The sequence below is a fragment of the Mirounga leonina genome, unplaced genomic scaffold, assembly GCF_011800145.1.
Source record: "Mirounga leonina isolate KUSES-001 unplaced genomic scaffold, KU_Mleo_1.0 Mir_153, whole genome shotgun sequence".
Lineage (NCBI taxonomy): Eukaryota > Metazoa > Chordata > Mammalia > Carnivora > Phocidae > Mirounga > Mirounga leonina.
Genome location: NW_023270387.1, coordinates 41,887,053 through 41,900,704, shown reverse-complemented (window position 1 = coordinate 41,900,704; position 13,652 = coordinate 41,887,053). Strand labels below are relative to the sequence as shown.

At 35.8% G+C, this 13,652-nt stretch overlaps 1 protein-coding gene across 3 annotated transcripts in view; it reads right to left on the bottom strand.

The window, feature by feature from the left end:
• NOX4 (NADPH oxidase 4) overlaps positions 1-13,652 on the bottom strand; it is a 361,705-nt gene that overhangs the window by 181,999 nt on the left and 166,054 nt on the right. For 2 of the 3 annotated variants that reach the window (XM_035009407.1, XM_035009408.1), the window contains one exon: positions 8,042-8,572. The exons of the other annotated variant lie outside the window; for it this stretch is intronic. In XM_035009407.1, the coding sequence (XP_034865298.1) occupies positions 8,452-8,572 (121 nt within the window). In that variant the 3' untranslated portion in view covers positions 8,042-8,451. Of the gene's footprint in view, positions 1-8,041; positions 8,573-13,652 lie in introns of those variants that run through there. 3 annotated transcript variants of the gene reach the window in all.

Genomic DNA, 13,652 nt, shown 5'->3' with positions numbered 1-13,652 from the left:
AAATAAATAAATAAAATCTTTAAAAAAAAGTCACGTGAATGTGGTCTTTTTCCCTCTCTCTCTCAAAATATCTTATTGTACTGTACTCACCCCTCTTCTCATGATGATGTGAGATGGTAAAATGCTGACATGAGGAGACAAAGTAAGGTGAATAACCCAGGTATCTTGAGGTAGCGTTCCGCTGCTACTATGTATTGACCTTCTGACCACACGTCAGAAGGAGGGTTATCTGCTTCCGGAGCAGAGTTGACTGCGTGTAACTGAAGCCAAAAGCACGGAAAGCAAAACCACAGATAAAGAGGATACTGCAAACAAAATCCTCTCAGCCGGAGTGACTGTATGGGTGTAAATATTTACAGCAAACTCACATTTAGATAAAGCTGAAATCCTCAGTGATAAAGTATAAAAACTCAACATTTAGACTTCATAATGAACATATTATATTTTATTAATTTTCTATGCAAAAAATATATATATAATTTTGATATCTTAAAATCATATAAATATTTCAGTGGGCATGGTTATGAGATGTAGGAATAATACCCCCCAACCCCACCAAAAAAAACAAAAATAAAACCAAAATCCCAAACCCAGCATATTAAATTTAGCAATTATACATTGGATGAAATGATGTTAAGAGAGTTGAGAAGTTTGGAATTAGACCATTTTCAATGCTTCAAAGGAACATTTCTTAAATATTGCTTGTTTAATATCTTCACAAGTAAGGCTAGTGTGATCATCAGTTCTCTCATTAGGATGAAAATAACACTAACCTGTTCTAAAAATCCAGGAGACAATTCTTGATTATTACTGCCAAAGGTGCACAATTAGTCTATGATGAGAGATATTTTAAGTATATTTGTCCAACCTTTATTTGTTTAGCTTTTAAACACTATGCCATGTTCTAAAACAATAAAGGTTTTCTACAAACATACCATGTCTTCACAATAATAAAGTTACATTAAAAAATAACTATATATATATATATTTTCCCAAGTCTCTGCAAGTATTGACTCTGGGTTAGTGCTTCCTCTCTAGCAAGGTATAAACTCACACCTCCATTTAGTCAGACAAGAATCAAATGCCACACTTGGATTGCTGAGCATCTCATATTTTGGTAGAACTCCAGTGCAAACCTGCCACACCACTGAATGCTTATTATGAAAGCTGGAAAGCAGAATGTCATTTTCATTCAGGCAACTTACTTTATCTCTCTCTCTCAAACACACACACACACACACACAATTTAAATACAAATCTCTACAAAAGAACACAAGCTTCGAAGAAGATACATAGTGTGAAGTATCTTTGGTAAGAGTTATAAAAAAGATAAATTAATTTTATTTCATCTAGGAAAAAAACTACAGTGAAGTGCTTTTTTTTTCCTTCTGTAGAATTATTTCTAGTTCTAAGATATAGGCCTTGGTTTTAATTCAGTGGGATGTCTCATAAACACTTGCTTTTTCCTCCATCAAACCTTAAGTAGGATAACTTATATCACCCTCCAGCAATTCCTAGCTTGACTGTTATAGATCAATACAGCTATCTCTAGCCACTTTGGGCCTGATCAAAATTACTTTTTTTTTTTTTTAAGATTTTATTTATTTGACAGAGAGACACAGCGAGAGAGGGAACACAAGCAGAGGGAGTGGGAGAGGGAGAAGCAGGCTTCCCGCCGAGCAGGGAGCCCGATGCCGGGCTCGATCCCAGGACCCTGGGATCATGACCTAAGCCGAAGGCAGACGCTTAACGACTGAGCCACCCAGGCGCCCCCTGATCAAAATTACTTAAGAGGAATCCTGGGGTGCCTGGGTGGCTCAGCCGTTAAGCGTCTGCCTTCGGCTCAAGTCATGATCTTAGGGTCCTGAGATCGAGTCCCGCATCGGGCTCCCTCTCGGCAGGGACTGCCGCTCCCGCTCCCTCTGCTACTCTCTCTGTCAAGTAAATAAATAAAATATTAAAAAAAAAAAGAGGAATCCTGAAGGCAGCTATATTGGACATAACAGGCAACTTTGTTTATGGGAATCTCAGAAAAACAAAGACAATGGTGCTTATTTGCTTACAGGTATTTCTCTGCTTGCCTAGAAAACATAATTAAATACTAAGCCTTTCAGGTACAATGGACGGGTGACTCATAAAAGCCTGTGTTTTTACTTTCTCAGAGCACTGTTTTGTTTTTACTATGTTAGCAAAGAACTTACTAAGGAAGATTTACCCAGGAAATTTCTCTTACCTCAGCATTTTTTTTTCCTCTTCCTCCCCACATGTTGCTCCACTACATACCAGTAAAAGGGATGTAGGCAGAGGTAGAAATTACACACATTTTTATGTACAGAGTCTAATACGCTTCAGGGATAAAGGCTACGAGTCTTCGTATTTCTAACCTAGGGCCTGTTTACTCTAACATTGGAGGTGGCTGGATAAAATGATGACACTGGCACTCTCAGGGTAAACAGAACTTCAGTCAATCATTCCTACTTTTGAAAGCAATTTCTACTCTTCCCCACTCTGAATCTGAATCAAATTTTAATGAGAAGAGAAAAAATGAAAGAAAGGTCCCTGTCAATGCCATTTGGTCAGCAGATGGTGGCCATCTTTAAAGGATATAATTGTACCTGGTGGGCACCTAGCTAGGTGGTTAAAGAAGCTACACTTATTGAAGAGCTAGAATTTTCCTAAACTAGACAGTCCCTGATAATCAAGAATAAACTGTGCAGTACATTGAATCACAGAACACGGAGTACAACTCAGGTCACATTCCAGTATATGTGTGGTAAGGTAGTTTACATTCTTTTAAGACTCCGTTGGAGAGGAAAACCTAGAAGATTGAACTGCTTTCTCCCTGGCCAATGGGTTGGCTGCCATATATATTTTCAGCAGACAAGCAAGGCCCCATTGTGTACACTGTGGAGATCTCTCACCACCAAAATGAATTATATAGTCATCCTAATTGAGAACCAGTTTCAAATGAATATGCAGATATAGGTGAACAGATACACTGTTACAATGCAAGAGAGAACTTCTGTTTCTCAGTGTCTACATTTGTGAAGAAGGTTTCATTCTCTGGGTGGCAGGATGAGAGCTGAGAAATATGACCTTGCAGTGACAGAATTTTAATGTGCAGTGTATGAAGCTGACGAAAAGGCATGGCAGACTCCTTCTTTATTGCTACATATATTAGAGCATTTACATAGTGCTGGTTCTCATCTAAATGGCGGGGTTGTCTCCAGGTCAACCAGCAGCTCATGAAAACTCTAATTCTCCTAGAAGCCAGATGTAATTCTGATCAAAGGTAAAGCTTCTGCTAAAATTCTAGTTGCAATGAAAATGTGAAAGGACCCCTAGAAACAAACCAAATATTACATTCTTTTACATTTTCCCAAACCACAGTAATAGCCAGTTCTGCCAAACACTTGAACATCTATCGAGTTCTGAAAAGAAAAGCATAATCATGTCCTGATGTGTTCAGTAATTTTTCTTTCTTTGACTCCTTTTTTTTCTTCCTAGTTTTGCTCTTCTAAGGCATTTCTTGCCCTTACCAATTCTTAAATTGTAGCCTAACACTGCAGGAAGATTACTGGTAGTTTTGCTACAATGTTTAAAATATGAAATCCACTTTCAGATTTTAGCAACAAGAATATAACAATTTTGTATAAGAGAAACTAAACATTCTGCATATTCATTTCAAAGAAAATTTATGGTCTCTGTTCTAAAGCAACATTGCTTAACTCTTTGCTAATTTTAAGTGACTGGCATGGCCATTTTTCTCTTTCTGTCTTAATGGACCTTTCTTCACCAAGTATTAGAAGTCTTCTGCTTCTTTCCTTTGGAAAACTTCATCTAGCTAGCTTTTGCAACTTTGTCCTTTGAGAATACCACAGTATGGGATAAAGAAGCTGGGGTAATGGAGTGGAGATTTAGACAGAAGGAGAGAGGAGTTCTCATTGTTCTGTGCTGCTTGAAGTAAATGCTCATTATGCTTGATTTCATTTATTTCCTGTCTCACTAGTTAACAAAAAGCTGATTGTTTTCTCCTGAACATAATGGTCATGTGAGTAGAGAACAATAATCATCTGTTTTAATATCAACATTTTCCTGGATGGTTAGAAAGCTGGGAAGTTATGACTTCTGTTTATGAATCTAAATTTAAAATTAAATATTAGTTTTTCCTAGAAACCAAACGATTCCATATTTCTTCAAAGTTCTGGAGAACATAATCCCTTCAGCACAATCGCCATATTTTATTTTATTTTTTTGACTTTGTAATTATTTTTATTGTTATGTTAATCACCATACATTACATCATTAGTTTTTGATGTAGTGTTCCATGATTCATTGTTTGCGGAATTGCCATATTTTAAAACTGATTTCTGGAAATAGGTTCTAATTGGCAAAACATAAAAGACTAACACATTTAGAATCAGAAGATACATAGGGAAGAAGAGTGTGATTTTCTACATTTGAATCTGGAATTAACACTTAGTACCTTATTTTCCACCTTGCACTAAATAGAGTTTACAGCGAACTAATGGGACCAGATGCGTCTTATTAGATGTGGATGTCATGGGGAGGTGGAAAGTGCCCTTGAGCAGCAGAGAGGAGGAAAGCTGAACTCCAGTTTCAGCTCTGCGACAAACTCAGTGGATGACTTTTCTCCCTACCACAATAAGTGCAGTCACCACCTGTCACCATAACATTACTGCGATATGACTATGTATCCCCTGTGCCATACATCTCACCCAGTGGATGACCAGGCAAGCTACCATTTCCCTTTATAACCAGGTGTTCTCGACCACAAAATAAAAGTACTCCTAACTTCAGCCTTTTATGTTTCTATAACATTACTGGATATGAAAATGTCCTGGGCTGCACACAAAATGGAATGTTTATCATAAGTAGCACTTAAAAATGTGTCTCATCAGTTTGTTTAAAAACAACAACACCAATAGACATTGGGGAGGGTATGTGCTATGGTGAGCGCTGTGAATTGTGCAAGACTTGAATCACAGATCTGTACCTCTGAAACAAACAATGCAATATATGTTAAGAAAAAAAAAAAAGAAGATAGCAGGAGGGGAAGAATGAAGGGGGGGAATCGGAGGGGGGGATGAACCATGAGAGACGATGGACTCTGAAAAAAAACTGAGGGTTCTAGAGGGGAGGGGGTGGGTGGATGGGTTAGCCTGGTGATGGGTATTAAAGAGGGCACGTTCTGCATGGAGCACTGGGTGTTATGCACAAACAATGAATCATGGAACACTACATCAAAAACTAATGATGTAATGTATGGTGATTAACAATAAAAAATTAAAAAAAAACAACAACACCATTCAAGCTGGGTTAACCTTAAGGAAAAAATTTTTTTCTTAAGTTTTTTTTTCTCTTTTTCTCTTTAATATCATAAACATTCTTAGGCACTAGCATTATCTGTTGATGACAATGGCCATTTGCCTCTGACCAGCCTCTTTAGCAATGCCTTATGATTTCAGTGTTACCTGCTGTGAATGCTCCAAGTAAACAGTGATTTGAGGAGTTGTAAGTAACTTGGATATAGAGATTAAATAAATTCAGCCTATGCTTTGTCTATATTGCTTTTATTTTTTGTTTTAAGTGCTTTTGTTATAACAGTCACCCAGCTGACATTTTAAGTTGCTAAATGAAAAAAAAAAACCAAAACAATAAACTATCATTTCTTTTTTAACCTGATTTAAAAAAAGAAAAAGAAAAGTAAGCCATGAATACATGTGTGGTATGTATGTATGTATGCATGCATGCATGTATATGAATCTGTCTTTTATTATTATGGATATGTAAAATCACAGCCTTCCCTTGCATAAAGCAGGAGATCTAAAATTAAAAACTGAGGGAATGTTCTGTTGGATTCTCTGTTTGAGGGCATATAAAGAGAATTTCCTTTCCTTTGTCCACAGAGTTAATTTCCTACTATCATCTTACAAAAATGGATAGTTTCTTGCAAAAAAAAAAATCACAAAAAATGTATACGTAGAAAGATCTAGAGTGATAGATTATTTTGTTCAGAGGTTCTTAAATTGGGGTCCTCGCTTTGGGTTCTTAAATTGGGGAGATTGTGGGCTCCCCAAAATTGTATGTAATATTTTGCATTAATGTCATTATATTCACTTTTAATCAGGTTCTCAAAAAGATACATTACCCAGAAAAGATTAATACTACTGATCTAGTCCAAACAAGAAATCTTAATCCCAAAGGGGGAGCAACTTGCCACAGTTACACCATGGGCCAGTGACATCCACAGCTGTAGAACTCAAACTCCTAAGGCTCTCATGCTAGTGTAGATGCAAATAGATTGTTTCTTCAATTTGCCTCATCTTGTGAAAAAACACTGCCTGCTTTATTTGTTGCAAAGGTAAAGCATGCTTATAGAGATCTCATGATACCCTTTCAATTTTAACATTTATTGCCACTGACATGACTGTTTTAAGACCTGTAGGACAAGGCATAGCCCCAGAGAAAAAAAATCCCTCAAAACAAAACAAAACTCTCTTCTACATGCATGATGAAAACCTAATTTTATTACTACCTATAGAAGCAAAGATGACCTGTATTTAACATTTCATGTTTGAACATCAACTAGAATTTCAAAGAGACAGGGCTGTTCATCTAGAATAGCAGACCTACCTGGAAAGATGTTTCCTTTTCTGAAAAAATCTTCCACCTCTTTTACTGAAATTAGGGGTATTAGTATAATCACATCAATAAACTATGATCAGCAAAGAGTCAGTATTGCACATCAAGCCTGTACTAACTCAAATTTCTTTTTACTTGTTCTTTCTGTTATGTGTTTTTATGAAAATTCTTTTTAGTTTAGAAAGTGTTGCCAAGATGTACTGGTTATCAAATATGCCTTCAGAGCTAAATCTGTAGGAATATTGCACATTTCCCATATCTTTTTCTGACTCGCCTTCCTTCCACAGAAGGAAGAAGAAAGAATTCCAAGGGAAGGAAGAAATATCTATAAGTAATATGTTCATGGGCATTCAATGCTAGATGGTTTATCATGCTTGATTGCTATTGGTGAATCAGAGAAAAAATGACAGTAGCATCTATCATGTTCTGTGAAACCACGCAAAATTTTAACAAAGGCAAGATAAGTCATTCTGCTTATTTCAGCAATGTGCTCTATCTGATAGCAGTTGATAGATGTCTACAAAATAAAATCACTAAACTTCAAAAAAATGACTTAATTCTTAAAGTAGGGAAATGGAGTTTTCCTCTGAGCCAAGAATATAATGGCCAGTGAGCATAAAGTGATAGGATTATGCAGTATCGTCCCAACAGTGACTTTAAACTCGATAATTTCCCATCAAGACCCAAAATACCAGATGGTGCAACAAATAATATTCCTGATTCTGAACTTAAATTCAAATAATTAATGAAGTATTTCCTCTTGTTGTTCAGGAATGTGGCTGCACTTTCAATGTCTCCAGTATAAACCAATATGTGGCAAAAGAGAGATATCTTACATCACAGTGACCACTGAGAGACACAGTGCTCTCCGGTCTCAAAGTGCAAATTAAACAAAGTACCTTCAGAGGTGAAAAATAAGACAATCTATGCTGGGGAAAAAAGTAAATAAAAATAACAGAGGCCAAAATGCTGAGCAATGGGAAAAGTTATTAGTCTATATATCCTTTTATGATTTACTGTAATGATATTTTCCCCATTACTATTGCAACAGAAATAGATTAAGTAAATTGCAGATGAAAAGGACCTATTAAATCATCATGTCTAATGCATGCAAAGGAGGGCAGATTTCCATAGAGGAAAAAAGAAGAAAGAAAAACATAAAAATAGATACTCTATCAACATCTACCAAAGTTCATTCAGCATTAAGGCCACAGACATCAAACAGAGGTATTAGCGTCAGTAGTAAGGAAGAGGAGATACAAAGTACCCGTATTAATACAGAGTCCTGTGCTGTATTTTCAAACATCTACTACATTTGCCTGGAGCTTTCCTAAATCAAAACTACTCTGTTTATACTCACGTAGAAAATGTAATCTGAGTTTCAATGCATTTTTAATTTCATTCAATCTTGCATTTGTTCAACCAAAAACAATTCAAAGAGGACCACGGCTATCAGTCTCACAGTGAGCAAGTGAGGCACCTCACTAGGGAGTTCATGAATCTGCCATAAAAATCAACAGTGTGCATCTAATAGTTTTGTTTTCATTTGAGCACTGAAAAGTGAATCATCACAGCAACTATTCTTCAGGGCCTCTTTGGTTTCCAGATTAAACATGTAATGTGACCTGTCATCTTGCCACATCCTCTGCATTTCCATTTTAAATAATCATAAATAAGAAAACCTTGCTACTCTTTGGCATGACACAGCTACTTGATTCAGCTGAGCTTCAGTCTTAGAAATTGCACTCATTCCTTGTTCAGAGTCCTGGTTCCTCTCAAAGACTTTCAGCTGAAAGATTCTTTATTGTATTCAAATCTTGTCCCATATGGGTTGTTTTGGTTACTCAGTTTATGAAGAGTCTTAGAAATTGAATTGGGTCCGCAGCAGAAAACACCAATGGTTTTCCTGGTGAGAGAGAGGGAGAAAATGGAAAATCAGGTGGAAAATTAAGCAGAATATAACAAGAAGGATGTATCAGAAGCATGTTTAAGGTATTAACAAAGTTCATTTCTTGCTGCTTTGCATACTGAATTAATCTCCTAATTATTTCAAAGCGTAAATGATCACCATGACGATATTTTATGTATTTCATGCTTTCCCTGCTAGAATTCAGAATAATTCAAAGAATGTAACTATGAGCACAGATTTGCTTATTATCAGACAGAAAGTGAGCAGTCTGCCCTTAGCCTTTCCACTATATGCAGAAATGAAATCAAGAGCAGCAGTGGATAGATGTCCATCCACACTGGGTCGTGTCAATCTTCTCTTACTAGATGTTTTATATGCATTTTTCTAAAGATCCCATTAATTGTCATGGTCAGTGATGAGTAAAAGAAGAAAAGCTATTACCAATTTGAGAGGATAATTCTAAGTAACTAATTTATATCCATGTTGAAACAAAAGCATATTAATCTGTATATATTTTCTTTTTTATTTATGCGCTGTAATAACTGCACCAAATGCCAAGCAGTTTTTATTGTTTGCTAACATAAAATTTTAGTAGATAAATTATACATATCCCTAACAAATCAACTAAATAAATCCCAGGAAATGACTGGTATTTCACATCGATCTTCCTCCGAAGTTTGTTATTTGCATTGAATTCTTCCTATGATACCAAAGTGATTAACAATTCATATCATATCTTGGATAAATATAGTATGTCCTCATTATCTTATCTGAGAATAAATGGTGCTGAAAAAAAACAGTAAATCTATTTAAATGGGTACCAAGATTTTATAATAAATACTTAAAAAATGGCTTTACTGAATTTTTGCACCTTGAAAAATGAAACAACTACAAAAATAGAACTTTTACTTGCAGCCATGATAGAGTAGCAGGGACTAGATTTACCCTCATGCATTGAAAAACTAGGGGAAAAACCCAATACATGGAATAAGTATATTCAGATACTGGACAGTAGGTAAAAGAGAAAAAAACAAGGTGAGAAAACCAGTTGCTGGCAACTGTCTCTGCTTATGGCCTGGAGGCAATTTACAGGCTGCAGCACGGAGAAACTCAAGCCAAGACTGGGGGTCTCACTGAGTTGATGAGACAAAGAATGGAATTCATGGAGGACAAAGTGGCTAGAATTTGTGGAAAGGATGAGAGATTCACAGCAGGAAGCTCCATCCTCAAGTCTTTGGCTGAGTACTGATGTGCTCGTGTGTGACGGAAACTACATGAATCTGGATAAAGAACTAGCAGGGAGCAGTAAGGCAAACAATTCTGAGTTGACACAAGGTTGTGAATAATTCATATTCCCACAAGCCAGAACGGAAGATCTACATATCATATGTGGGCAATGGGTAGTATTCTGGAAAGTTATCACCTTACTTGCAAGAGGCAGAGTGGATGTTGGTAAAATTAGCCTTAGACTGAAGGTGCTCTGGATCTATACCCAGAAGGATCAAACCGAACCCAAGTCACAAAACTGCATGCTAGAAACAAGTTCAACAGTATTGAAAAGATCAAAATATGGCTTTTAACATCTAAATTTCACAATGTACAGTACTCAATAAGAAATCACCAAGAATTTTATAAAGCAAAACTAGGAGTGTTATGGGCTGAATTATGTCCCCTCAAAATTCATTATGTGGAAAAAATCAAACCCCCGGTACTTCAGGATATAGCTGTATTTGGAGATAAAAGCTTTAAAGATGTGATTAAGTTAAAATAAGGCTTTAGAGTGGATCCTACTCCAATCTCACTAATGTCTTCATAAGAGAAAATTGGATACACAAAGATACATGAGGGAATGTACATGCTCAGAGAAAAAGACCCTATGAAGAGGCAACAAGAAGGTGGTCATCTGCAAGGCAAGGAGTGAGGTCTCAGAGGAAATCAACCCTGCTGGCATCTTGATATTAGTCTTCCAGTCTCTAGGGCTTTGAAAAAATAATCCACTCAGTCTGTGGGATTTTGTTATGGAAGCCAACTAATAACAGGGAGAAAGATCAGTCAACAGAAACAGGCCCAGAATGGCAAAAATGATGGACTTATCAGACATTTCATTGAAACAGTGATGAGAAACATGCTTCATTATATTCAAAGGTAAGCATCACCATGATGAGAAGAGAAATAGAAGATTTTTTAAAGGCCTAAGTGGAAATTCTAGTGATTAATGGAATATTTAAAATCATAAATATTCTAAAAAAATAAAATCATAAATATTCTGATGGGTTAACAGAAAAATAGGCACTGCAAAAGAAAAGATAATTAAACTTAAAGACCTGGCACTACAATCTATCCAAATGGACCACACAGAGAATAAAAATTAGGAAAAAAGATGAACAGAGGCTCAGTGACCGGTGGCACAATATCAACTAGTCTAATATAGATGTAATTGTAGTCCCAAAATGAAAGAAGACAAAGGGAAAAAGAAAAAAATACTTAAGAAATAGTTGCCAATTCTTTTTTCCAAATTTGATGAAAACAAATACATAGATCCAAGGATCTAATGAACCCCAAGGAGGATATACACAAAGAAAACCATGTAAGTCAACTTATAATAAAACTGAAAACCAGTGACAAAAAGAAAAACATAAAAACAGCCAAAGGGGGCAAAAAGACACATTACAAATAATAAACAGAAGATGAAAGATGGAGTTCTTGTCAAAAACTATGCATGTCAGGAGGAAATGAAGTGACATCTTCAAAGTGCTGAAAGACAAGAGAAAATCCAACTATTCCATACTAAGCAAATTCTACACTAAACACAAATAACTTTCAAAACTGAGGATGGAATATAAGCTTTTCAAACGAAAGGGGAGAGAATCCATCACCAGCAAACTGGCACTATCAAGTATATTAAAGGAAAGTCTTCAGGAAGGAGGATGAAATCAGATGGAAAGTTGAATCTACCTAGAGGAATGAAAAGCACAAAAATGGTAAATGTGTGAATAAATATAGTGTGTATTTTGCCTAATTTTTAATTTCTTTGGAACATAATTGATGCTAAAAGAAATGTAATAACAATGTATCATGGAGTTTATAGTATATGGAAAAGAAAGATGAATAAGAACAACAGCCAAAGAGATGCACGGGGAATGGAAGTACAGAAGGTGGTATAATATTATTTGGAGTACACTGTGATAAGCTAATGATGTACACTCTAAACCGAGAACAATGTTCCTCTGATTTTAGCTTCATCAGAATTACTTGAGGGACTTCACAGACCATACACCAGTTGGTCCACAGACCTAGAGCTTCTGATAACATAGATCTTGGATAGGGCTCAAGAATTTGCTTTTCTAACAAGTTCCAGGTGATGCTGGTCCAAGGAATGCAGTTTGGGAACCAATGTCTTAAAGAAATCACTAAAAGCAAACAGACAAACAGAGAAGTATGGCTAATATGCCAATATAGGAGAAAAAAATGGAATCATAAATGTACTCAATCCAAAATAAGGTAGATAAAGAAAGAAAGAGAAAGAACAAATGAGATAAATAGAAAGCAACAGTAAACTGCTAGATTTAAACCCAATCAAATGGAGCCAAGAATACACAATGAGAAAAAGACCATCTCTTCAATAAATGGTGCTGGGAAAATGGGATATTTATATGCATAAGAATGAAACTGGACCCCTATTTTACACCACTCACAAAAATTAACTTGGAAAGAATTAAAGACTTAAATGTAAGATCTTAAACTATTAAACTCCTAAAAGAAAACAGAGGCGAAAAAGCTCCTTGACATGTCTTAGGGTTAATTTCATGGATATGACACCAGAAGTACAAGCAATAAAGCAGAGATAAATGTGGGACTGTATCAAATTAAAAAGCTTCTGACAGCACAAGAAATGATCAACAAAATGAAAAGACAGCCTATGGAATGGGAAAAAATATTTGCAAACTACATATCTGATAAGAGGCTAATATCCAAAATATATAAGAAATACATACAACAAAATTGCAAAAGAAGACAAGAGAAAAGAAGAAAAGAAATAATAAAATAATATTAATTGAATTAAAAAATAGGCAAACCCTGAATAGAAGTTCAGGCTACTTTCAAAATAGCCAAAAGGCACATGACAAGGTGCTCAGCATCATTAATCATCAGGGAAATGCAAACCAAAACCACAATGGGATATCATCTCACACCTGCTAGGAATCTCACACCTGCTATTATCAAAAACACAAAGAGGCAAATGTTGGCAAGGATGTGGAGAAAGGGGAACCCTTGTGCACTACTGTGGGAATGTAAACTGGTGCAGCCACTATGGATAACAGTACGGAGGTTTCTCAAAAAATTATAAGAAGTACCATATGATCCAGCAGTCCCTGTTCTAGGTATATATCCAAAGGAAATGAAATCACTATCTCAAAAAATATCTGTATCTCCATGTTAATTGCAGCTTTACTTCCAATAGCCAAGACATAGAAACAAACTCAGTGTCCATCAATGGATAAATGGTTAAAGAAATCATGATGTGATGTACATATATATTTATATGTTAATTATTTATATCACACACAAACAGCAGTATTATTCAGCCATAAAAAAGAAGGAACTCCTGCCATTTACAACATAATTGGAACTCAAGGGCACCATGCTGATACAAATCAAAGAAAGACAAATACTGTATGATCTCGCCTATGTGTGGACTCTAAAAAAACCCCCCAAAACCCAAACTCATTGAAACAGAGAGCAGATTGGTGGTTACCACGGCCAGATGGGAGAGGTAGTGAATGGGTGAAGGTTGACAAAGAATTATAAACTTCTATAAGAAGAATAAGTTCTGGGAATGTAATGTACAGCATGGTGACTATAGTTAACAATAATGTGTTGTATATTTGAAAGGTGCTAAGAGAGTAGATCTTAAAAGTTTTCTTCGCATACACACACACACAAATTGTAATTATGTGATGTGATGGCTGTGTTGATTAATCTTCTTGTGGTAGTCATTTTGCAATATATATATACATATATCAAATCATTACATTGTACATATTAAATTTACACAGTATTATGTGTTAATTACATC